Source organism: Ruditapes philippinarum, unplaced genomic scaffold, assembly GCF_026571515.1.
Source record: "Ruditapes philippinarum isolate M1 unplaced genomic scaffold, ASM2657151v2 ctg1481_1_1_1_1, whole genome shotgun sequence".
NCBI classification, from domain to species: domain Eukaryota; kingdom Metazoa; phylum Mollusca; class Bivalvia; order Venerida; family Veneridae; genus Ruditapes; species Ruditapes philippinarum.
In genome coordinates, this window is record NW_026860578.1 from 101036 (window position 1) to 128845 (window position 27810).

Consider the following 27810-nt stretch of genomic DNA (forward strand, 5'->3'; position numbering starts at 1 on the left):
TTGTATAGGTATGTTCAAAATGTTAAGTTAAAAATATCTGAACATTTGAAGATGAAAAAAACAAGAAGCAAATGAAAGATATTTAGCAATCTGAAAGTAAATATATTTAAGGGAGGAACTTTATCCATATTACTATATTTTGAAAAATAAGTGAACTCGACATTGAAAAAGAAACTCATTTGACGACAATTCTACCATTCTAGCTTTAAGTAATAGGTGAAGATTTAAACAATAGTCCTTTCCAACGATCATCATATGAAAGAAATAAACGATCCTTGGTAGATTTGAACACAAAAGGGGGACAGAAAATAATACAATCTACGACCTTAAGCTTGACCAATCAGCTTCAAAGGCACACATTGAACGTACTTGGCGAACTGTCCAATAATGTCTGGACTAGTAATTCTCGCGAAATGACTTGTTACCGTTCATATACGCGTAAGTGCAATTAAGCGAAAAAATAATATATTTTATACAAATTCAGTATCACAATCGCTTTAAGAGATAAACAGTATTCATGTATTTCTGCAGAGAAAATTGGATGCATTTCAACTTCATCGAACACATTCGAAGTCTATACAGGTATATTTATCATGAATGCAAGTCTAAGTATTACAAACATATGTTTTATGTCATCTGATTGCAGAGCTGACAAAACGAAAGTGCAATTTAACTGATAAAACTACGAGAGAGATAAATATCTTATTGCATTTATATCTTTCTCTTTGTGCTTTATGATAAGTTAGAACTGTGCCTTCAATCTAATTTTCGATAAGCTATTTCCAGTAATTAATGCCCATGTTAATGCAAGAAATGGAATATGTTGCCTTACTGAATGATCGCTGTGAATAAATTAATTTACGATCATTCAATAATAAAGTAGTGGAAATTTGAGCGGACGGGTTTATAATACATATTTTGTTTTGAATTTTTAAAAGTATTTTCCTTCACAACCATACGCCGACAACATTCTCTAAAACAATTTTGTCTACCAACGCTAAGTTAAATTGACCGAGCCTGAAAATGCCCTAAGACATAAAACTGGTATGAAAATCGAACCTGGAAATCGTCTTGGTGTTTGCAGTTTTAATGATTATTCCAAATATAAACATCAGAAGAAGTAGTCTAAGTTTCTGAAATGGTGACATGTAAACAATCTTTCATTTACTCCTTATATTCCTTATACCTGTATACTGAAGCTATAGAATGGAACTATATATTCTATATTAAGCTTTGTGTGGGTTCATTAAAATAGATTATTGACTTTTGAAGCAAATTCAGGAATATTGTTCATATAAAGTAGAGAGAAAAACATCAGCTAGGAGTTGCAATATATTACCTGAATACATTAACAAAACATTATTTGAAAATAATCTTCAAAAAATCTAAATGCTTTGTATTCATGCTGCCGAAGAAGTTGATAAAATGCATGCGACTAAATCAAGATAAATTAATTCGCCCATTAATATTCTTAATCTAATTGGAACAACGCAAGTGTTACGTTTAGAAATTATTACAGTATTATTATTGGATTCACCTAAAATAATAAATGTTATAAATATTGATATTCTCAATTGGGAACCTACAGCTCTGGTTGAATAAATTTCCAGTTTGTTACTAGATTTTCTATTTCCAATAACTTCTTATTTGTTTAAATAGATTATTAGTAGATCTACCAGTAAACTCGTTAATTAAAAATTAAAGAGTATTCGTTGTAATCAACTTGACACTTTCAAAAAAATAAATTGAAATACAGAATACAGAGCATCTTTCTACGGGTGATATTTCAAAATATAAGTTTTTGTCCAACAGGTCGTGTAAATGCGTTCAATAAAGATGTCGAAATAACTTAAGATGACGGCTGTCATGTCATAACTGATTGCCATCTAATTGCAGACTAGACAATTATTACAAAAATGATTAGAAATCTTGTGTATTTAGCGAAGAACCAATTATTGGGAACTGGTGTTGACCAATCAAGCACGCCAGTATCTGTTATTGGCGGGAAACTGTGGCATACTGTATCAGCAGCCGAAGGTATTGATTTTCCGCGAAGAGCCTTAGCACTACATGTTGTGCCTGTGTGTAACATTAAATCCAATAGTATTCTATAAGTCAACATCGTGGATAGAAAATACGTTTCCTGTGTGTGTACACATTGGATTTTACAAAATACAACGATTTCATAATGCATTGTGTTAATATTTGTTCTCCACTGTTAATTGAAAGAAAGCAGGTGCTTGGAATACAGAATTTGTGATCGTTCGTGCAATAATATTTTTTTCTTTGAGGAATACTTTTACAATTTTAATCTACGATGCCAGTAAGAAGGGGTCACGTTGCGCCACCAAATATCTTTATTGATACAATAATTCGGAAATTTGATGGTCAAAGTAAGTATTTTGAATTAAATCGTCTACCATGCAAGATACTCAAAGGAGTGAGATATTTTCAATATATTTTTGTTTGATTTCTACTATCAGAGACACGCCAGTAGACAGTGGTATAGTCTCAATTGTTTTTTTCCCTGATTAATAGGTCAGTACATTGATTGGGGGATAGATAAGTTAGGAATTATTCTCATGTTTACAGCGATAATTTGCAGAAATCACATTATTCTTATCTTTCCTGGAAACCTAATATAAGCAGAGATATAAAAACAATGCCTACAGAGAAAAGAAAAAATCAAAGCTACACATCATACCGTTGATGCAAGTACATATTTATAAATATGATAAGCTCAGAGATAATATTAAGTGTTATTTTATAGGGAAGTAAAACCAAAAGTTTAAGTAAACAAAGAGATAGTAAAAAAGATCATACTGTTCATTTCAGAAGAGACTACAAAACATTACTTTGAAATTTGAATATGTATACAATGTCATGCACATTAACATTTAGTAAAGTCAGCATCATTTTAATGTTGAACAAACAAAATGCACAAAAAAAAAACACAATTTTAAAACTTCATTCTACTGGTTTATAAAAACAACAAGAGGCTGGTCAACATCTGTTGGGCTGTTTAAGGGCATTGATTGTCATCACTATAATTCAGCTTAAGGACATGGTTTTATAGATAAATGCACTGATTACATAGAGGTTGAACATTGACATCTGTTTGTTTTGTCACCTTTCCTAAACTGAGTGTGTAATTATATTGTTCCAGTATAAAATATAGTTTCTTGTTATATAAATAATACTTATTATTTAATTAGTATCGATCTGATATGATTTGACACAGAATTGTTATACTTTTAATTATATGATAACATTAAAGATAAGAAATAAATATTTTGAAGTAATTTAACTTGTATAGGGTACAAGTATATCTTTCAAACATGGGTTTATTTAAAAGAAATTGAGTCTTCCTGTACAAGAAATTGACAAGAATGATCAGGGCCAAAACACCATTTTTGGGGAAGGGGCCTCAGCCTTTTTCTTGGGGGAAAATATGCGTGATTTTGGCATACTTCCAGAAAAAGGGTCTCAAATTAAACACAAACTTTTAACAAGTTCTTCAAAAGAGAAAAGCAAAAAGCACTGGGAAATACTAATAAGGCAGTAAAAGACCTTAATTCAACACCATCATTTAATTTTGTTCTTAATTCTATGGGAAATGTCAAAAGACTGGGGAATTTTGAGGACCAAACTGGGGGAAAAAAGAGGCTAGTTTGGTTGGGGAAGCAGCCTATATTCGGCCTCTACAAAGAAGGGTTTTTTGGCCCTGATGATGCATTTATGATTATTATAATTATATACAGGACATAGTCTATTTTATAAAAATTAGTCTTATAGTAATAGTCAATTACATATATTAAAATATATAGTCTATTTGCTATGATAAATATGCTGCCTTCATATGTTTATAGTCAGTTCTTCAATAAGTGGTTGCATGAAACATGTATGTTTGACATTGGTTTAAACTTATTTATTCAGTATAACATTTAACAATTGTGAACAATATTTAAAAAATACATTTTTGGATTGGGCAGAAAGCTATAGAGCTTAATATGAGTGTCCTCAGCCTGTTTGACATTGAAAGACATTGAAATTTGAAGAGATTCATTTGATCTTGCTTTGTAGAATACATTTTCCATATTAAATGATTGTTGTAAATTAAATGAAATTTGAAGTGAAAGCTTTTAAATAATCATCAAAATTGTATGTACTTTACTTCACATTTCTGTGTTTAAGTGTATTAATTACCAGCAATTTGGAATGATATACCATCATGCTGATATAACTTGACAACTAATTCAGTAGTTTGACTTGGTTATGCTTGAAAAAATATATGTTAATAATTACAATTGGCTACAGAAATGGTCATGACATTTTTGTGAGTTGAATATCTGTATGAAATCTTAGCAAGTTGTAAACATTGAACTTTTAAAAGGGTCAGTGTACAACAGGGTAGTATAGATTAGTATAAAGACTTTGAACTGTATAGTAAATTTCTCTTTAAACTTTTTAAGTACTATTTTACTGTCCTGAATTAGTATAAATGAATGCTAACAAGATTATATTACTTAAAAGTAACATTTAAAGGAAGGAACTCCAATGAGGTCCAAAAGCCTGAAAACATAAAATATTAATTTCTTATAAAGATCAACTGGTGCTGCGATTAATGAAAGAAAGTTATGCAAAAGATTATTAAGAACTAAACTGAGATATAAATTGAAAATCGTATATTTGTGCTATTGTTAGTGCGATTGTGTGATGTTAGCCCGATTTGTGTGAAAGTCAGTGCAACACTTCTTAATTTTAGTAATTTTTTCAAAAATAGAACTTAGGAGAGTAAGTTATATTTTTGAAAAAGGGAGCTAGCAAATGATTTTAAATTTTGCATGCAAGTTGGTGGTCTAGACCTACGTCAAGTAGAAAAGTTCTATTCTAGCCCCGTCATGTCAAAAAAACGCAGTGGAGTCCCTTTAAGGTGATAGTTCAAAACATGTATATGATCTGTATGCCTAACCATAAGACAATTGCATGCTTTAGGTGTAGACATGTTGTCAAAACTGCCCCTATAAAAACGCAATAGATAATGAATTGGTAATTTTAGTTTTACAGTAACCTTTATTGTATATACACATATCTTACAATCTTCTCAATTGTTTCTTTGATGTTTTAGCAATTAGTATTATACATGCAGCCATAAACATTTGAAACTCCGCATAAACTAAAATATAATCGTTTTTTGATGAGCCTATAATGTATACTGATAATGTATATATATGATAATGTAGTGGTAATTGCAGAATTTTCAGTCACATCATTCATCACAATTTGAGCCGTGTCACGACAAAACCAACATAGTGGGTTTGCGACCAGCATGGATCCAGACCAGCCTGCGCATCCACGCAGTCTGATATCAGGATCCATGCTGTTCGCTATCAGTTTCTCTACTTGTCATAGAGTTTGTAAGCAAACAGCATGGATCCTGATCAGACTGCGCAGATGCGCAGGCTGGTCTGGATCCATGCTGGTCGCAAAACCACTATGTTGGTTTTGTCGTGACGTGGCTCATTTTATACCCACCATTAGATCAGAGTAGAGCAGGCAGCTGTTGCTGCTGTATGACATAATCTCTCTGTTTACAGTGTTAAATATATACAACACATAACACCTTGTGGGTGTTTGTAATACAGAATGAGAATTTAAGCTTTTTATGTATGGTTTTTGTTAACATATTTATGTATTTCAACATTTATAACACAGAGTTTGTAAATTTTACAGGACATCTTGCTGTGAATTCACCCAAATAAATGAGATTTTTTAATGGAAGTCATATAAACTTGAAATTAGGTTCAGGATTCATTAATATCATTTGGATTGTTTTCACACCATTTTAGACATATAGGCAAACTTAATTAAAAATTTATTTAGTTAATATAGCACATTGTATATCACAAAGCACTTGAAATATTAATCCTTTATGCTTATTATATGGCATATGCAATGAATTTGAAAACATGTTGGAGTAACTTATGTATAAACAGCAGAAGTCATGACTTCTTGCTATATTATGAATTCAACATCAAATACTTAATGATTTGTAATGATTTTATAACATTAAACATAACTTTACATCAAATACTAACTGCTTTGTATTTACAATATGAATACAATATGAAATCTTATATTAATAAATCATTAAATGTATATTATTGACATGACAGTAAGTGTAACAATATAATTTTAAGAAAATATGTGTACATGTAATTGCACAGGTGCTAAAAATTTTGATTGCAATTTTTTTGAAGCTAAAATTTAAGTTTAATACTCTGATTTGGATTAGTTAAAAATCATGCTAAAACAATTTACATGTAAACATGGATTATTAAATTGTTTATTTGAAACGCAATTAAAATCAATTTTTCTCAGACCTGTACTAAACTTAGGTTCACTCAATTTTATGAAATGTCTGATTATAACAGTGTTGTAATTTTTCACATATGTCTGTTTACCATTCACTAATTAAAGTATTTTTTGTGCAAATTTAAGAGTTCAATAATGCTGTATTGTAACTGAGAATAATCTATTAATATTGCTAAATGTTTTTGTTGTACAGAATGCAATATTTATTTAAAGTATAGATTATTGCATTCCTCTTTATATTAATGACATTGCAAGATAAAAGACATTAAAAGTAGGGTGTACAAAACTTCCTCCCCAGTAGAGAGTAGGAAAAAGTATTATTGCTGATTTGGGGAAAATATATACCAATATTGGTAACTTCAAAGATAGTGCACTTGAGTGTAAATGCTGTTTGTTTGTTTGTTCAAATATAAATGCTTTTTTGGAGCAATAGTTCTGTCATACCAAAGACAAGTTTACGGGGACTCTTAACTTTTTCAACTTGTCCTGAATGACTTCCAATAAATAGCTCAACTTCCCCACAAATCACTGACCATTAATAAATCTTTTTCAACAAAGTAATTATTTAAAAGCCCCAGTAATTCACAAGGTGTATTCCATGCTCAGAGCTTGGGCTATGCTAAATATCAAAAGGTAAAGTTGAAAGATTTCATGATCAATCACAAATTGGCCTGCACTGTTGAATCAATTTGCCCAATTCACAGTCCAACACTACCTTACGGTGTTCCGTTTGGACACGTTTGGACAATCGTGACATTTTATTTATTCTGTACCCGCGATGCACGATGGTACGATGGTGAAACCGCGATGGCACGATGGTACGATGGTGAAAACACGATGGTACGATGGTGAAATCGCGATGGTACGATGGTGAAAACACGATAGCACGATGGTGCGATGGTACGATGGTGAAAACGCGATGTAACATCGCGTTTTCACCATCGTACCATCGCACCATCGTGATTTCACCATCGTACCATCGTGATTTCACCATCGTACCATCGCGTTTTCACCATCGTACCATCGCGTTTTCACCATCGTACCATCGTGCATCGCATCGCGTTTTCACCATCGTACCATCGTGCATCGCGGGTACAGAATAAATTAAATGTCACGATTGTCCAAACGGAACACCGTACTACCTTAATTGAGCTAAATGAACATTTTGTAATACCTGCTACTGCCCATGCCCTATATACATGTATCTCTATACCACCAACTAAACAAAGAAGTTTTGGATGGTATATATGATAACTTTTGAAACAATATGCAGATGTGTTCATACGGCGGAACACATGGAATATTCCATGTAACACTGTTGAATCATTTTATGAAAACCCAGTATGGTTCCAAGGGAAAAAAGGAGTGTGAAAATAATGGGAGGAATGTTGGAAATAAACTTAAGAGGTTATGAATTCAAGTCAAATTTGTTCATAATTTTTGTTTTGCTTACATCTTAGGTAAACTAACACTGTTAGGTAAAAATATATATTGCAATTTTCCAGCTTTTTTTGCTGGTGTCCCTCTGTGCATTATTTCAGGCACAAGCAGGCACCTGGATAGAACCAGTAACCATTCCTAAGCTATCTGGATAGCTTTTTTATATGGAGAATCCAAAATCACTGCTGAAATTTAAACTCACAAAGTTGGAGGGCCAGTGGTTGAAGTAAGTGACCTTAACTACTCAGCCACAGAGGAAACATTTGTTTATAAGTTGGATAAGCACACAAGATAGTTAACCTCAATTTTTTCAGCTTTTCAAAGTCAGGAAAATTTGTTCAAATCAATAAAAATGAAAAAGCATATCAAATGAAAGTAAGATACTAAGATAAATAGACTTAAGGTACAATATGCCATTAAGTTACTGGTCAAAAAACAATGCTGTCACAAATAATAAGGTCACCAGAAATTTAACATCTTAATATTGCAATTGCACCAAAGTACAGTTTATCAAGTTTAATAGAATTAAATGTTTTAAAATATCTTGTTGATCTATGAAATCATAAAATGAAAGAATCAAGCTCTCATTCCCTGTGGGACTGATTGTTTTGCCTGAAATTATAAGCTTTTGTCAATTAAATAAAGATTTTTTTTTTCAAATTAAATCTGAAATCATTTTTGAACTTTTAACAAATTGTTAGCTAAATTTACCCCGAAGACCAAATAAAGCTTTTGTTGTAAAGAAGTGATAACTGTTCCTCATTATTGGAATCAATACAGATGCTTCCACACTCTTCAATGTTACAGCATATTGTAAATTAATTGTTGAGTTACATATTCCCTGTAGGCACAGAGTCTATCATAGATTGATGATTATACTGTCACTCCTTCCAGTTCCTCCTCTGACAGTTCTAAAGTAGGCAAACTTTGTAGGAACTCTAATTTGGAAATTTTTGAAAACAAGCATACATACAATGCATTATTACACCATTTAATTAAACTTCAGCTATCAGGATTGTCTCTTTTTGTCCCCCGCCTTTTCGAAGAAAAAAGGGGGATATAGAAATAGGCTCCGTCCGTCTGTTCGTCCGTCTGTCCGTCCGTCCGTCTGTCCGTCCGTCCGTCACACTTTCGTGTCCGGTCCATAACTTTGTCATTTATAAAAGGAATTTGAAATAACTTGGCACAAATGTTTATTATAATAAGACGATGTGTCATGCGCAACAACCAGACCCCTACCTCCAGGGTCAAGGTCGCACTTGCTCATTCAAGGTCAACATTGTCTATTTGAGGGTATATGTCGTGTCCGGTCCATAACTTTCTTATCTATGAAGGAATTTTGTAAATACTTGCCATAATTGTTCACAATAATCAGACGATGTGTCATGCGCAAAAACCGGTCACCTACCTCCAAGGTCAAGGTCACACTTGGAGGTCAAATACTTACATAGTCTGTTACAGGGTATATTTTGTGTCCGGTCCATAACTTTTTCATTTATCAAAGGAATTTGAAATAACTTGGCACAAATGTTTGTTATAATAAGAGGATGTGTCATGCGCAACAACCAGATCCGTACCTTCAGGGTCAAGGTCGTACTTGCTCATTCAAGGTTAACATTGTCTATTTGAGGGTATATGTCGTGTCCGGTCCATAACTTTCTTATCTATGAAGGAATTTTGTAAATACTTGCCATAATTGTTCACAATAATCAGACGATGTGTCATGCGCAAAAACCGGTCACCTACCTCCAAGGTCAAGGTCACACTTGGAGGTCAAATACTTACATAGTCTGTTACAGGGTATATTTTGTGTCCGGTCCATAACTTTTTCATAGATCAAAGGATTTTGAAAATACTATGCACAAAAAGTCACTATAATAAGAGGATGTGTCATGCGCAACACCTGCATCCCTACCTCCAAGGTCAAGGTCACACTTAGAGGTCAAAAATTAACATAGTCTGTTATAGGGTATATTTTGTGTCAAATCTAGAACTTTTTCATAGTTCAAGGAATTTTAAAATAACTTGGCACAAATAGTCACCATAATAAGACAATATGTAAGGTACAACACCTGCACCCCTACATCCAAGGTCAAGGTCACACTTAGAGGTCAAAGGTTAACAGAGTCTGTTATTTGGTATATTTTTTGTCCCGTCCATTACTTCTTCATAGATTAAGGGATTTTGAAAATACTTGGGACAAATAGTCACAATGATTAGATGATATGTCATGCGTAACATCTGTGTCCCTACCTCCAAGGTCAAGGTCACACTTAGAGATCAAAGATTTACATAGTCTGTTATTATAAGGGTATATTTTGTGTCCAATCTATAACTTCTTCATAGTTCAAGGGATTTTGAAAATACTTGGCACAAATAATAAGACGTTATGTCATGCACAACACCTGCTCCCCTACCTCCAAGGTCAAGGTCACACTAAGAGGTCAAATCTTAACATGATAGATTTTTAAATTCCGTGTTTCATTTTAATTTTTTAACAAATTTATTGTTACATTTGCAGATCTAGCATTGATCATAATTTTGGAGTAAATGTCCTGAGATCCATTATAACCTCAATCTTTTGAAATAGCACAATTTTATGCTTCATTTAAAATTTCCTGAGGCGGGGGACGTTGGTAACTCTGTTACAAATTCTTGTGTTTGATACCAAAACACTTGCCTCTCACTGCTGGTACTTTGCATGGATTCTTTCATGGGTCGAAGCTATACAGCTAGATTTAAATGCCGAACATCATTGATTCTACTCAGGTGCCTGTTTGTGCCTGAAATAATTCATGAAGGGGCTCCACACGTAAAGCTGGAAAATCGCCATATATGACCTTTACAGTGTTGTTGCCATGTAAAACCACATAAAAATATTCAGGACATGTATGATTTGCATGTTATTGAAATATTGCTTGAATTGGGACACAAAGCATCATAGTTACAGTAGTGGTGTGACTTAAAATGCAATCAAAAAGTCTGATTATATGAATATATTACTTTATTAAATGCATTCAGTTATGATTCCTTTATAATGAATGTTTGTTATGAATTTTGTAATATTCATTCAAGTCTAAAAGCATGACATTTAAAGAAAAAAATATTATATACTTTATGCAAGGAAATAAATGGTTCTTTATTTAACAAGAAAAGATTGACCAGCTGAAATTAATGTGATTTTTACATTTAAAGAAAAAAATATTATATACTTTATGCAAGGAAATAAATGGTTCTTTATTTAACAAGAAAAGATTGACCAGCTGAAATTAATGTGATTTTTACATGAGAAAAGCCAGATATTGTTTTGATACCTTACACATTATCACAGTATTTAGTCTCTTCCAGCCACCTGAAGTGCCTTTATAACAAAGTAGTTAGCAGAGAGGAAAAAATACCAAACACTTGTTATACTATTGCTGCCAATTATCATTTTATCATGGAGTTAATTAATCTTGTATAAATAAATACTGCCCTATAGGTGGAACACTTGCTAGCAGTAATAGGCTTAATGTCAGATATCAATGATTGATGAGTTTGTAGTGATCTTGAACCGGACTGAACCACCTCATCAGATCACTCACTGCTACTTAATCCAAGGCCAATAATCAGTTTTTCAACTTTCCCTGAAGAATTAATAAATCTCAGGGTTCATTATAAATTCAAAATGAATTGTTAATATGGCTTTTGAGATGTGTTAAAAGATGAGTCTGTTTGTTGTTTAGTCATAGTGCCTCCAGTCTAGTGTTTGCTTAATCATTGGGCCACAAGTTTGCTGTTTGACTAGTCAGTTTAAAGCGTTAAATCTGCTGGTTTCATGGTCTTTGGGCCTCCAAAACAAATCTCTAGGGTAGAATCTAAAGATTGATCAGAATTTCCATCTCTGTAAAAATTTTGTAAAATAATGTGCATCTGTTACTGTTCTGTTGAGTCATAAATGTAAAGAAGTTGTCAAATATTTGTGGAGAAGCCTTATAATTGATAAAATAACACAGTGAAAGGAGGATCTATATATATGATAGACAGGTACTGCCTACATTATACGTATTTGTGAGACAATTGGGCTTCTTGCTGGTTGTGTTGCTTGATTTTTTTTTTTTAAATTTTTTTTTGAGGGGGGGGGGTTGGGTGGGGGGATTGCGTTCATTGAATTCAACCCTTTGTTGTTGATCTTTGTTTTTCATATAATTTATATTATAATATATTTCCAAAATTTCTTACTTTGAGATGACATTTTGTTTTTCTTTATATGCTCATATGTGTTTGCTCATTTATGTCCTCACTGCCATTGGCCTATATTCTAGTATCTGATGATACATTTCCTTTATGTGCAACCAAGTATAAAAATAATCAAGCTTTCGAGAACATCCTATTATTTTGAGTAATTTTGTCAGCATCTAAAGCTGTTACAAGGTTTACAATCTTATTTGCTTTAGATAAGTTTCACAAGTTCTCTGTACAAAATGGTATAGATTTACAGAACATATAATGTTTGAGTAAAAGTAATACTTTTAATTGTCGACTAATCAATATTGTGTTCAAACAAACAAAACTTCTCATTAAATATTGATCATTAAATTTGTGAAATTCATGAAATGATAACTCTATCTTAACTCATTCTCCATTGAATTAGTTTAATGGAAGTAGCTGCTTTGAGTTTGGAACTGTCAATTTTAAATTTCAGGCATTTCTAAATTACATTAAAGTGCTTGTTATACCCCCAAAAACGAAGTTTGGGGGGTATATAGGAGTCACCCGGTGGTCGGTCGGTTGGTCGGTCGGTCCAGACGTCCGTTGCATTTTCCTTGTCCGGAGTATAACTTGAAGACTAATGGTTTGAATTCAATATAACTACATACAATGGTCAAGCACATTGAGAGGAAGTGCAGTGCACAAGAACCAGAACTCTATCTTGACTAATTACAGAGTTATTGCCCTTTGTTACTTTTCCTTGTCCGGGGCATAACTTGAAAACAACTGGTTGGAATTCAAAACAACTTCATACAATTGTCAAACACAATAAGGGGAAGTGCAGTGCACAAGAACCATAACTCTATCTAAAGTAATTACAGAGTTATTGCCCTTTGTTGCTTTTCCATTGCTTTATTTTTGTCCGGACCATAACTTGAAGACTAATTGTTTGAATTCAATATAACTACATACAATGGTCAAGCACATTGAGAGGAAGTGCAGTGCATAAGAACCATAACTCTATCTTGACTAATTACAGAGTTATTGCCCTTTGTTACTTTTCCTTGTCCAGGGCATAACTTGAAGACTAATGGTTGGAATTCAATATAACTTCATACAATGGTCAAGCACATTGATAGGAAGTGCAGTGCACAAGAACCATAACTCCATCTTGACTAATTTCAGAGTTATTGTCCTTTGTTACTTTTCCTTGTCCAGAGCATAACTTGAAAACTACTGTTTGGAATTAAATACAACTTCATACAGTTGTCAAGGACATTAAACGGAAGTGCAGTGCACAAGAGCCATAACTCCATTTTGACAAAATACAGAGTTACTGCCCTTTGATACTTTTCCTTGTCAGGAGCATAACTTAAAACGTACTGGTTGGAATTCAAAACAACTTCATACAATGGTCAAGCACAATAAGAGGAAGTGCAGTGCACAAGAACTATAACTCTATCTTCAGTATTTATAGAGTTATTACCCTGTGTTCCTTTTCTTTGTCTTTCTGGACTTATTACAGAGTAATTCAATTTAACTCCATCAATGGCCAACCACATTGAAAGGAAATGCAACATTGAAAGGAAATGCAACATATAAGAACCACAACTATCTTTAATTGCCCACAACCATAACTCTATATTTCAATTCTTTTACAAGGTATTCTGTTACTAGTAACATCCTCATTTCCGAAGCAGTCTTGTGGGGGTATTAATCACATTTAGTGATAGTTTCTAGTTATTTATGCCTAAGTGGTCCAGGTTACTTACTGATTCATGCTCTTCAAATCTTTCCAAAAAAGTTGAATTCTTTCATGTATGGAATTTGTAGTGAAGATCAACAATTCAACTTGTGTGTCAATGGTTGTCACCTCCCTTGTACAAATACACATAGATCCCTACATGACCCTGATCTGTGTCATTCAAACTATCAGATTAGTGGTTAACAGAAAAATACATCACAAGGTATTTGTTAATGTACCTTTTCCAGTAGTTTAGTGGATTGGTTCGAGATGATATGATGTTGTGACTGCCGGATACATATCCAGGTGACATTATTTATTAAAACTTTGCATTTTTATAGACAAATTGTAATATACTCTATTAATCTGATTTTTGTGTGTGTGTAAATGTTAAAATCCGATCCAAATCTGAACTATCAATTACTTGTTTTTAATGTTTTATCAATAGAGTTGGCCTTATTTACAAGGGTAACATCTGCCATGGTTCAATATCTAATTTCTGCTATTTGAATTTGCATAATAACAATTTTGATATATAATTTTGTCCTGTATCTTGACAGTCTCACAAAATTGTAAACAGGATGTTTTGTTGTTTCCAAGGTGACCTATCTTCAATGATAAACATTATCTTAATCTTTTATGACTTTGTTAAATGAACTGGTCCTGATTCCATTTTTGGTAGTGGAGGGAATCCTCAAAAATATGTGTGAATCCCCCCATCCCCCTTCCTAGGATAGACACTGAATGCAGCATAGTTAAATGTGTTTCTATGTTATATAATTTGAATATCAAGATTTAATAGTGTTAGAATGAAGCAAAAACATCCCTCTATATCGGGAACAGCCCATAGCCCACTATGACAAGAGCTGACTTGGACAGAAGACTGTTTCTAAATTTGACAGGAAGGACAATTGACCACTGCTTTACCAAAAACAGTTCAAAAACTAAATTTGAACACTTTCATGAGAATGTGCCTTGGCTGTCCTCTTGTAGCGAAATTAAGATCTACAAAAGTCTTTGTTTGTAACAGTTGAGCTTAGCAAAAAGCATCTTTCCTCCGTGTCAGGGCCATATGACCAAAAGGTTGGTGCACTGTTAACCAACAAAACAAACACAAATCTGAAAAACATTTGCAGGATGTCATTTGATACTGATTGCTCCTGTTTTTCTTTGTTCTGTTTGAGCAAGGTCATGTTGAGAAACGAAATAGGAGAACAAAGAGGACAAATATTATGCTGGAAAGGTTTTTGAATCAATTTTGTTCAAAGAAATATGATTGACAGGCTATGAAAGGAAATTGGTATCAAAGATGTACTTTAGAAATTATTTAAAAAATACAGGGACTTGGTACATTGTGAAAAATAAAGAAGTTATGATCATAAGTAAAATAGTAATGACTCCCCTTTTGTTTGTAAAATAATTAAAATAGTTTATCATGTTTTGCGGCTTTGAAAAACAATATGTCATGGGCATATATATATTTTGAAAATACATCTTATGCATTAAGAAGTCATGCTAAATGTGTAACAGTGACAGGGCATCAATAAAAACATGAGTCTTTTCTTTTAATATATATTTCCATATGTGTTAATAATTAGTAATATTTGTATAGCTGTATATTGAACCCTAAAATTGGAATAATTTCACACTTTGCCATTGGTCTTCCATTAGGAGGAAATCTTGCAATATGGAAAGAGAGAATAGGCATGCTTTATTAATTAGTGGAAAACACTTGATGGGTTTATAATAGACCAAAAAAATGTAGTTATAATTACTACCAGAGAAAAAAACACTGAGGAAACCTTTTATCAAGGAACAATGTGTGCCAGGTGTCTGAGGTTTAGATATGTGAGGTTATGACCTTTTTAACATCTTGATTGACAAGATAAATAGAAGATACCTTTAAAACTTTCTGACTGTTCTGACACTGTTCTGACAGTAGGGTAAAAAACAAGTTCAATTGAAGGATAATGGCTATGGGTTACATTAAACATCATTTCTGAAATTTCTCAGCAAATAATCTGGTCATAATACACTTGACAGTTTATTGCCATGGCAATTATTGCCGTAGCAGGTATAAATATGCCACTTGTCAAAACAAAAACACAATCAAAATGGAAATGCAATTTTGAAATAATAATCATAATGATAATTGCTATGAATAAATTAAGTGCAAAATGTAATAACTTATGTATGCAGCACTAATGGAAGCAGGAAAGCTGGGAATTGTGTTTTAATGCATCTGACATATAATAATACAGTCTAACTTGCCCATGCGACCACGTGTATTAAGCGACTTTTGTCTTAAACGACCACTTTAAATTCCCCCCGATTATTTTCTCTCTATATCTTTAATGCATTAAGCGACTTTTGCTCAACGCGACCAGCGACCGCTAATAAGTCATCTTATTGACATCAATCTTTTCATTAAACGACCACTTTTACCTGTCAAGTAATTGTGTTTATAGAGAACGCCACCTCGTTATGTCACAAGTGTCAACAATCAAAACACAACAATAAACGTGTGAAAAACTCTATTTCCCATACCGTTTTAGCGTTTGCAAATGAAGTTTAGTATACGCGTGACGTGTATTATCCAATAATATCGGATAAACAATGCAACGCTCCGCCCATACTGAGATGGTGTATACGCTTCGCTTGTTGACATTTAGACTGCATTGAATTGACCTTGAACTTGATCAGCCATTAAATTAATCGTAACAAATAGATGTAGTTTGTTTATTTCAAATGAAAAAATGCACAACAGAAAACATCTTCACTAATAGGGTTTTCGTGTTGGAGACAAGGAAAAACAACGGAGATGTTAAAAAATTCTGGAAAAAATGTCAAACATGTACGTAATGGATCTTGAAACTGTTTTGTCAATAAATATCAGAAAGTTATTTTTTACATTTGCATCCATTGAGATTATCGGAGCGTACTTTTTTTCAACAAAGATATAAAAATTAAGTTGAAAAACAATCCCACCGAATAAAAAAGATGTCATTTTTTAATTTTTGACTTTTATATCATGCTGACTGTCTTAAGAGACCGTTTCATTAAGCGACCGTTTTGGGTGTTTCCCTTGCCCGGTCGCTTAATACACGTTTGACTGTACATGTATATTATGTTTCTGAGCTCATACACAGAAAAATCTGGAACCTTTTGTTTTAGTTTTTAGCTTGACTATTCGCAGAATAATCAAGCTTATGCAGTCACCCATTTGTCGGGGTCGACGTCCCTGTGGTTAAGTTTTTGCGTGAAAAAAGCTAGTATCTTCATAACTATTGAAGGGATTGGATTGAAACTTCACAAACTTGTTCTCTATGATTATCTAACATGATTGGCACAAGTCCCATAACTCTGATTTGCTTTTTTGCATAATTATGCCCCTTTTTTGACTTACAAATTCTTTGTTATTAGTTTTGCTTGTATGCTGGTATCTCCATAACTACTGAAGGGTTTGTGCCTTTTTTTGTGACAATTTTATGCATTCATAATAATCAAGCAGTGATTTACTTTAACATTAGCTTTGCACCTTTTCCGACAATTTTATGTATTCTTATAGGTAGCATTATGGTACTCAATGAAACACTCTTGTGACAACTTTTTCAATTTATCGAGCGTGGCTGTCCTCCGACATTTCTTGTTTGATAATCTTCTTCCTGAATGACCTCCCAAAACTTTCTGTGTTAACTTCTCAATAAGCAACATTTTGATAAAATGTTTTCAACACGCGTACAGGCAAGTTTGTGTTTGTTTTAAATTTTATATTTATGTTATGTACAATTGCTTAGCCTTCATAGTGTAATGAATTTTCACATAAATGTTAAGCCTTATTAACTTTATTATGGAACTGTAAAGAATTTCATGAGGCCAGACTGCACATCAAATGGTGTCTGACCTGGCACTGTTGGTTTATAGTTACTCTTGATATCTCCAAAACAGTGCCAATAATTTAAGCTCTAGAGTACAGTAAAAGAGGTAAATCTCTTACTAATACAAGTTATATTGATTGGAGAAAAGATTTCAGATTGTAATGTACCCAGTGTTAAAAAAACAACATAATCTAATTGTAACACCTGTTACCTACTGTTTCATGTTCAAAATCACTGCTCTATTTCACTTCATTAACTTTTATTGTTTCTATCAAATTTATTGTTGTGTATGGTGTTTTCTCAAAGAGATTTCTACAATATTTTCCACATTAAACAAGGATTATCTTCCTGTTTGAAAATGTGCTTTGGTGATTTTGTTGTTGTTTTGTTTGATGGTTATCAAACTTAGGTTCTAATAGCTTAGGTGTTTGAGGATAGGGCTATTAAAGATGTAGATTATGTGTGGGAGGTTTTATTTCTTCCTGGTGACATCTGGTGCTAATTTTATTGTAACTAGTGCAAATAGTGATGATTGAATTTGTTGCTTTGAACAAAATTTTTATTTGATTTTCTTGCATAAAACTATGCACTCAGGTAAACAACAAACAGATTCTATGTATTATACAAAATACAAATAACGAAAAATTGAAATAACAGATTTGGTCATATATACATGTACTTTTATACAAGAATAGCTTTAAAGCACTTTTTTGCGTATTATTAACTTCTGCAGAAGCACTCAGACTTATTAAATCCCTCCCCCAGCTATCTTGGACTTCTGCAGATGTAAGTGCACGGAATAAGACACATTAACTCTCTATTTTTATACACAATATTTTGTAACCAATCAAATGATCTTTGAAGAATTTTATACCTTGTGTTTTAAATATTAGTGATTTTTGAAGAATGTTCAGAACAACCTGTGGCTTTCTGAAGGGAAAATTTTTGTGATTTATACTCAATATATGTATATCAAAAAGGGAAAAAGTTTGAAATAAAAACACCAACATCAATCAACTGATAATGGAAATTAGCCATAGATTTAATCAGTTTTCAATTAAGCTGCAATTTTAGCATGATTTGACATTTGTAAATAGATGTTTAAGTATGTATATTGTTCTACTTTTCCTCATCTAGCAATATCATTGTACCTTTATGTGTATCTGCTTTGAAAAAGATTTGTCAAAATTTAACTCTATGATAGCCACAACAGTTAAACTACAATTTCTGGAAAACGTTAACCTTTAAGTTAATAGAACTGTACATCCATATTCAAATTAGAACTTAAACATTACACAAAAAATGTTTAAATATTCTGTCAGAAACAAAACTCATAATTAGGCCACAGAAAATTAATTTTTAGACTCTCATCCTCGCCCGCCCGTATCAAAATCTTTCCGCCCCAAAATGATTTATTTTCATAAAAAAAATTGTTCATTTCCAGGGTTCCCTCTGGGTCAAAATTAGTTTCATCTTCACATGTTCCCGAAGTGTCACACAATTGATGACATAATTGATTAAACGGTACCCGATTATACAGTTTGATAAACAAACTAATAGTGCGTGACCTTTCACATTTGGGCTGCTTATGTAATTGACGCGGCCGCTTATGACATTTAAGTGTACTAGTTGTCGGATGCTTTTATCTTACGTTGGCGCCAGTTAAATTCGCAAATTAAAGATTTTATGCGTCAGAATTAATATTTTGTCGCATTTGGCGCCATTGGCGAGCGACAGCGGGAACCCTGCATTTCGCAGACGTCTGCGGACGAAAATTCGTCCGAAAATCGTGGTTGAATAATCGCGGGACGAACACATAAAAATCAGACTGAGGTTTACAGCGTCTAGTGATCAAGATTTTAAATACGTTCGTTTTCGATCAGTAAAATTGTCAAAATGTTCGTCATATGTGAAATATATGATGCAGTAAACAAGAAAACTGTTTGTGATTGGTTTGGGTTTAGTTTTGATCAAAATCTGGGTGGAAATGATGCGACGTTCATCAATATATTCATACATTTCTGTTTTTTCAGGTCTTAAAAGTGATGGATAAAATAAATTATAAATTATAAATTCCACCCACCCGCCCCAATTATTTCTTGAAACCTGGATGAGAGTCTAAAGATTAATTTTCTATGGCCTTATGCAGGGCAATTTCATCACCTGAAATAAGTACTCCCATTCCCAATCCACAATAGTCTCTGTTTTTACAAATTAAAAAAAAAATCTGCATACACTGTAAGTAAACAGTTCACAACTGGACATACTCCCCTGCCATATTGAAATTCGTACTCAAACTTCTAGGGGTTTTAGATCAGTGTGAATTAAACTCTGAGCTATCATGCAGTTATGGTTCCCTTTTGGGGGCCAAATGTCACAGGATGAGAAAAATATGCAGCCTGACTGGGACTCGAACCCATGGAATACCATCCTGCAACTCTGCCTACTGAGCTATCTGGCTGCTTACACACTATCTCCCCTTATTAGTGGAACAGTTCAATTCTGTGACATATGCCAGGGGCCTTTTACCAAAACGACTGGAAGAGGCCCTTTTGTGGGAAGCATATGAATTAACACTGATTATTATATTCTCACGAAAATTTCTGAGTCTCAAAAACATTGTTTTTTAAACATCTAGAGAAGTTAATTGTAGAACGTAGCAGACATTTGTTTACATTTCTATGTCTGAACCGCCGAACAGAATTTTTTTTGTTTCTGGATTTCATCCAAGGAATAATATGTTTGTAACTAAGTTATCTCGGATGATGTAATTTATCTTTTAATATGAAAAGATTACACTTTATTACTCCCCCATTAATAAACAATAAATCTAAACAGCCTCTGATGAAACAATTTATCCAGACAAGACAGCAGGTCCCCAGGGGAACATGAATAGAACTACTTTATAGTAATTGTTTACATCATTATACATTTTTAATGTAGTCAGTTAACTATAGTTCGTTCAACTGCAACAGGAGTCTGTAATAATCTTTTGTAAATGACTGAGACTAAAATAAAAGCATTATGATATTCTGTTAATACTGCTTACCCAGTTCTTTTTCCGTCCTGATCTAAATTATTTATAATAGTGATCAGATAGTGATCTCTATTCTGGTATGTGTGCAGTTAAAAAAATTTTTGTAACTGTCTACTATTTTTACTGTGAAGAAAAAGTCAAGGTAGTATGATCATTGTCATAGTGAAAATACTTCAATGTTGCCAATTATTCAAACATTTTAAAAGTCATCCACATGAAACTTGGAAAACTTGCTTACCTTGACAAGGTGCAGTTGTTAGACAAAGGGGGGCATACTTCTGTAAGCTATATTTTTGGAGTTATGCCCCCTTAAAACATATATCCTCGATTGATGTATATTCGCGGTATTAGGCACATTTGTGAGAAATAATGTGGAAAAAAGATAAATAATAAATTATACACCTAATGTTTGCTAACTATTGCCTTTTTCAATTTCAAGTCTAATTTCAAGTCTGTTCAAGTTTCACCAACTTACACTCGTATTTGTCAGTGGTAACTTTAAATAATAAGCGTCTGTCATGACGGCCGCCATATTGGAACTGTATGTAAATTCGCGGACGACTTCAAATACGTCATTGTAGGTCAAATCAGTTCGTATGACAAAAATTCCAGCCACTTTAAAACTGAGAAAATATCAATTTTTCAGAACAATGTTTGATTTTGTATATCTATTTCTTATTTGCAGTTTTTATTTTGTAAACATGTAAGTAGTAAAAAAAACAAAAACAGCCGATAAATTCGATTTTCACCTCCCCATATGACCCTCATTTCCGGCAAAAGATTTAAGTAGGTCAAGTGCTTGCACATTGTAATCTAAACCTGTGATTACATCTTAAAGTTTGATGATGACATAAAAGTTATTCTGTCAATTTTATTTTGGTCAAATAGGCTTAAAGTTAGACCTAATTAATTTTTAAATGAAGGAAATGACACTTTTTGCGTTAGCTGATATGGGTATCCAAAATCGGTCAGTAAATTTATTCATAGCCTCGGTTTGGGAAAAAAAGCATGGCCGACTGACCTTCACATCTTGAAGAAATTTCCGGAACTGGGAATTGTTCGACAAACTTTGTTAAGTAAATAAAAATGGATTACTTATAAGGTAGATATTTGGGCATAAGTAAAATCATGTTTTTTTATACTTATTAGAAAATAAACAATAAACTGCCCATTTTTGTGTGATTTGTGATGGTTTGATACACGAAACATATGTAGACACATTTTGCGAGAAATATTACGTCATTGTCGGGCAGGTGCGACGAGATTTTACGAGATTATCCAAGTGTAAACAAAATCCGCGAATTTATATACACCGCGATTTTACATACATCGACGATAGCATTTTTGTCAAAAGTGGTTATTTTAAGAGATGAGTGTTAACACTGTATGCAATGCTCATGTTCAGCCAAAATATTAATATCATGAAAGCAACAGTTATTATATATTATAATGCCAGGGCATTTTTTGTCAAAATTGTGAATGGGCCTGAACCTGTTCATTTTGTGAAAAAAAAGCATGATTTGTTATAAAATTGTGAAAAATTTTACATAGTATTTGGCATTTAGCGACATTATGAAACCAGAAAATCTGCTTCATGTCGATATTTTAACCTGCTTAACATGTGCTAAAACCGTTAAACTTGATTTAAACTATAACCGTGTTCTTGAGATTAGCGTAAATCATGTTTTACTGGAAGAGGTAATCAATGTATTTCAAAGACAAATGCCCAATATTTTGTGAAATTTCTTTTGAAATTGTGAATTTTTTTCCGCCATTTTGTGAAAAAAAAGTGCAATTTTGAATTGTGAAGGGGCCTTATATCGGCCCCTGTTATAGAAGGAAAAAAAGCCCTGAATGCTTAAGATTATAAATGAATGCCATTGAAGTAAACCAGGAAAAAAAACTTAAAAAAGTATACACAAAGAAATTTTTGAAAAACATTGTTTTTGCTATTATACAAGACAATTCCCCATTTATATTCATTTTATTTATTTTAAATGTGTGTAAATCATTTTCTAATCGGAGAATAAATATTTGCAGTAGTAACTCACCCTGATAATTAAGTAGCAAAATTTACTTCCTCTGATAAATAATACTTCCCCTGATCAATAGGTAGCATTTATATAAGTTACTTCCCCTGATCAATATGAAGCATAAGTTACTTCCCCTGATCAAAAAGTAGCATTAGTTACTTCCCCTGATCAACAAGTAACACTGATCAATAAATAGCATAATGTGACTTAGTTACTATTGTGGGGAGGATGCAGAACAGAGAATACAGAATTTTTTTTGTAATTTCTTCACTCTAGACTTTTTTTCCGGCCTCAGGAGTGAGACCTTAAATGTTTTTATAAGTTATAATTAAAACTTCTTAGAAACTTTCCATTGATCAGTACTTTAAGTCCTTTGATTCTGATAGGTGTTTTGGTGTTTTCTAGCAAAGAAGGATGAATACAACTTGTGAATGAAATTTGTAGTTGTGACCTTTACATTAAATATCCAGATTAATATAACAGTTGCAGTATTTTATGGATAGTCAAGTGTTTCTTTATGATGCAGTTACAACTTTATTAAAGATGAAGCAATTTGTTCTAAGAATATAAAACCAACAGTAGCAGTAAATTGAGTAATGAAAATTTATTTGGCTCCAATACATGTTCAACAGGTGAGCATTGTTAGGTAAATCCTTCAACAATGAATCAAACAGAGCTAGTTGTAGTTGGCACTAGAATATCAGATGCTTTTAAATGCTGGTAATAATAACTATGATCATTACTTTAATGACAGTTGACAAGGCATGACTTTAAAGACACATAAAGCCTCAGAATAAATAAATCTTCCCTTCTGAAGAAAGGGCAATATTATAATAAATGATTAAAAACATGTAAAATGCCTCTCACATGGAGAAAAATAGTGCTGAATAATTTGTGGTAGAGGTTTTTAAAAATGTAAACAAAGTGGGTTTTGACTTCCATAATAAATATTAAATCCATAAAACTGTACTTAAATTTCCAGAACAAGATGACTCTGCTTTATTAGTCCCCTACCGGTTTAACCGGAGGGGACTTTAGGTTTACCCTCCGTCCGTCTGTCCGTCCGTGTGTCTGTCAGTCCGTCAGTCTGTCCGTCCACAAAACTGGATCCCGCGATAACGCAAAAAGTACTGAAAATATTTTTATGAAACTTGATATATGGATAGATGGCAGTATGGGGATTATGCACGTCTTTTTTTTTTATTCCTATGTTGAAAATTCTGGTCTTTTTTTTTATTCCTATGTTGAAAATTCTGGTTGCTATGGCAACAAATAGTCTGAAAATATGGCAAATTTAACACATAAACTGGATCCAGTGATAACTCAAAAAGTACTGAAAATATTTTTATGAAACTTTAAATATGGGTAGATGGCAGTCTGGAGATTATGCACATCTTTTTCTTTTTCTTTTCTTCCTATGTTGAAAATTCTGGTTGCTATGGCAACAAATAGCCTGAATTTCAAGATTTCTGATTTAAATTTTTCAGCTTTTTCACTATAAGTTCTTTATTTCTTAAGGTGTTTACTTCAAACTTTAAATACATGTTTCTGGTCATCAACCACATCATATGTGACAAGGTTTACAACTCTAGCACAAAAATTATCAGTATTACCTCCCTTGAACTTAAAAAATTTTTATGAAAAAAAAAATGTTGTCTTTCTTAAATGACTTCTTTATTTCCTAATGTATTTACTTCAAACTTCATATATGATGTTTCTTATTATCACTCAACATTTTTGAGAAGGTTAAATACTCTAGCAAGACTAGAACTTAGATTTTTTTTCAAGAAATTGGTATTTTTCACTCCAACTTCTTCATTCCTTATAGGATTTACTTTAAAATCCCACATAGTAATAATATGACAAGGTTGTATAAACATAATTTCCTTACTAGGCATGGATAAAACACATTACTGTGATATAGACAAACTTAGAACTCAAAAGATTTAAGTTCATTCATGTCATTCATTCACTGGTAAAATTGAATGGCCAATGGCCCATCAGAATGTTGCTGGGGTTCTAACCGGTAGGGGACTAATGGATTGCTTGCAATACTATGATAATTGCTTGTGCTTTCAAAAATTTTAATAGAATTGTTATGTTCTTGCTACAAAAGTTTTTTTTCAGATTTCTATTTGACCAGGACATAAATCATCTCCTGACACCTCCATGACATGTGCTTTGTTTTCACGGGAGGGCTTTTGTCTACTTTGTTATTTTCATGGGAGGGCTTTTGTCTGCCCTGCCATTTTCACTGAAGGACTTTTGTCCACCTTGTCATTTTTGGATGGGAGGGCTTTTGTCCGGAAGGGCTTTTGTCCGTTTCCCCTTCGTGATAGTCACCTGATATCTGGGACAGTCCCGGATGTCCAGGATGTTATGGCATGTAATGACCGTCATTTCACTAACATTTTATGTGTCAGTTAAAATGAAATTATACAAAGTAAAAGCTGCATTTGCAATAATTATTCTTTATACTGGACTTTTTTTACATGTATATTCAATGTAATTATGAGTAACTGGATTAGACATTTATTTTAGTTGAGTGGCATAATTTTAAATGTGTGAAATAAATATTGCTTTTTGCTTAAAATTAAGCTTTAGATATTAATTCCCTTTTAAATTGTTGCACATTTGTCCATAAATATTTAATGAGGTTTTTGATATGGAAATGTAATCAAGTTTTTCATTTGTCTTCCTGACATGATGGAAATAAAAAATATGTGAAGGGCAAAATCCAAAGGAATATAGGGTTATCACTATATATAAAATAGATGAATCAGAGATCTTTAAAACAATTGGCTTTATTGCGATAAAAAAAGGAAATAATTAGTACATTAAATATTTTTAATGCATTATTCTTCCTCTCATAGTAGTCTATGTTATTATCTGCATTGCTTCCACAAATTTATCTTGAATTAAAGGGTCACTACTAAGTTTTTGGAAAAGACAGAACCGAAAATTCTTTTGAGGTTTTTTAAACCATTAAATTTATTTCTATACCAATAACTGTTTCTCTGGTTCTCCAGAATAATATTTTTATTGTGCAAAAAAGAACTATAAATGCCCAGAACTCTGCTAAGAATCAAACTAAATGTCAATTTCCAATTTGATATTTTGAGTATACTTTTCCATATTTTTTCTGTATTAAGTGCCCTACTGAGTTAATCTTTGTAAGATTTTTAAATTTTCAGATTTAGGCTGTTGGATCTCATTGTGATTTTAGGCCGTAATGGAGCTCAGTGATTGTAGACTTTTGAACCTCAGATGATTTTAGGCATTGGACGTCACATTATTTTATGCTTTTAGACCTCAGTTGATTTTAGGCTTTTGGACCTCAGATGATTTTATGCCTTGGAATCTCAGATGATTTTAGGCTTTTGAGCCTCAGATGTTTTTAGAGCTTTTGGACCTGTATTATGAATTTACTATAAAGACTTTTGACAGGTTTTATTCACATGAATGAAATGAATTTTTGCTATATTACACTTCCTAGGGTAAATAAGCTTACAAACAGTTATACCATGCCAAAATTTGTCAAAAATCTTTCAAGTATTAATGCACTTAAAAAGAAAAAACCCCAGCTAAACTGCAGGTAAGTTAGAGCATCATATGAACAGCTTGATATTCATGTTACCTTGTTCTTATATTAAGACACACCTGCAGGTATTTTTATGGAAAGCAATTAGGACTGTGGTGTTTAAAAGTGAGCTGCACTTACATACTATACTGAGGATTTGATCCACAATCATACATCATGGGCTTGAGCAGCTGTACTTATTGAACCTTTACATCTTCCTCTTTTCTCATGAATAAAGGAATATGGCAAGTATAGCTTGCCATTAATAAGAGTAACATTTTTTAAATAAATAATGTTTTACCATACAATTTTGTGCATTTTGGAAGTCTTTTAAATAGAAATAGACTGTATTGTACTTTTACTATTATTTTTTTTTATTAAGTCCTCATTAGGGTAAAAAAGTGCATTACAGAGGTGCTATTTAAATTAGACGATCCCAACTGTCTATTGAATGTAAACAATGGCTATATGTATTGATGTTCTTGGAGTATTAGACATTTATGGAGGTTTATTATGTGAATATCACATGATGAAAACACCTTTTTCACTATAAATGATTGATTATGAGGGCTGCCTCCAAGATTTACAATAAATACAAAAATATTGATAGTTTATGGGCGTAAAGATTTATATATCTTTATAAAGACAAACTGTATGGATTTATGAAGTTCTTGTAGTTGGGAAGAACTCCAGTGAAATCATCTGATCTTTAATATAAAACATTATGTTGCTAAGCTGTGTTTAGATGATAAAAAGCTTGATGATGATTGTGACTTGATGTGAGAAGAAAATAGTCATATAAAGTCACAGGTATAACAATGAATGGCCCATGCCATCAATAGGCTAGCCAAGCCTGAGCAAGCTGGGCTTCCAAACAGAATAATTTAATGCCAAACTTGTTGACAATTTTTATAGACATAAAAGGGAAGCATTTTATTAGAAATCCAGGGTAAAATATAAAACATGTTGTTACCACAGTTGCTGACTTAAAAAATTCAATTTTGATTTGTGATTTGATCTCTTGCAGAGAAATTTGTAATTCTGGTAAGTTATCCAGGAAAGCAGGTTGGGTGGAACGACCTCCAAGATATGACGAAAAATTTTCTGAGGGGGTTTATCTATTGAGGGGCTTTTTGTATTGGGTTGACCGTTGTGCATATATAAAATGTCCATATTTTAACACGATTGTCGCCAAATATTAGAAAATATATAAATTTATAAATTTTTAGTTCTCCTACCAGTACAAGTTTTCCCCTGGCACAGTCACTTCATCAATGTGGCACTGCATTGGTCATTCACCTAAAGTCATTCATAAATTGTTCAGTAATATCATTATTTATCCATTTACATTTATATTGAGACACACGGCTTCAATGACAGTTAATTGAGTTTAGATCGCTATTGTATTGACCTGTTTTCTCTTACCAGTAATTAATAACAATTGATCATATTTTTTGTAATTAAAGCCCATGTACAGACCAACCAGGGGAAATCATTTAAGTGCTTTCCCTTTTCATTAACAGAGTCAATAA

At 32.7% G+C, this 27810-nt stretch overlaps 1 protein-coding gene across 2 annotated transcripts in view; it reads left to right on the top strand.

Moving 5' to 3' along the window:
• Positions 1-1820: 1820 nt before the first annotated feature.
• The window catches only part of LOC132760667 (potassium voltage-gated channel subfamily H member 2-like), a 122714-nt gene continuing 96724 nt past the window's right edge, over positions 1821-27810 (top strand). The window contains exon 1 of one of the 2 annotated variants that reach the window (XM_060752697.1): positions 1821-2393. In XM_060752697.1, coding sequence (XP_060608680.1) covers positions 2318-2393 — 76 coding nt within the window. In that variant the 5' untranslated portion in view covers positions 1821-2317. The remainder of the gene's footprint in view (positions 2394-27810) is intronic. The other variant, XM_060752698.1, reaches the window with a different exon arrangement.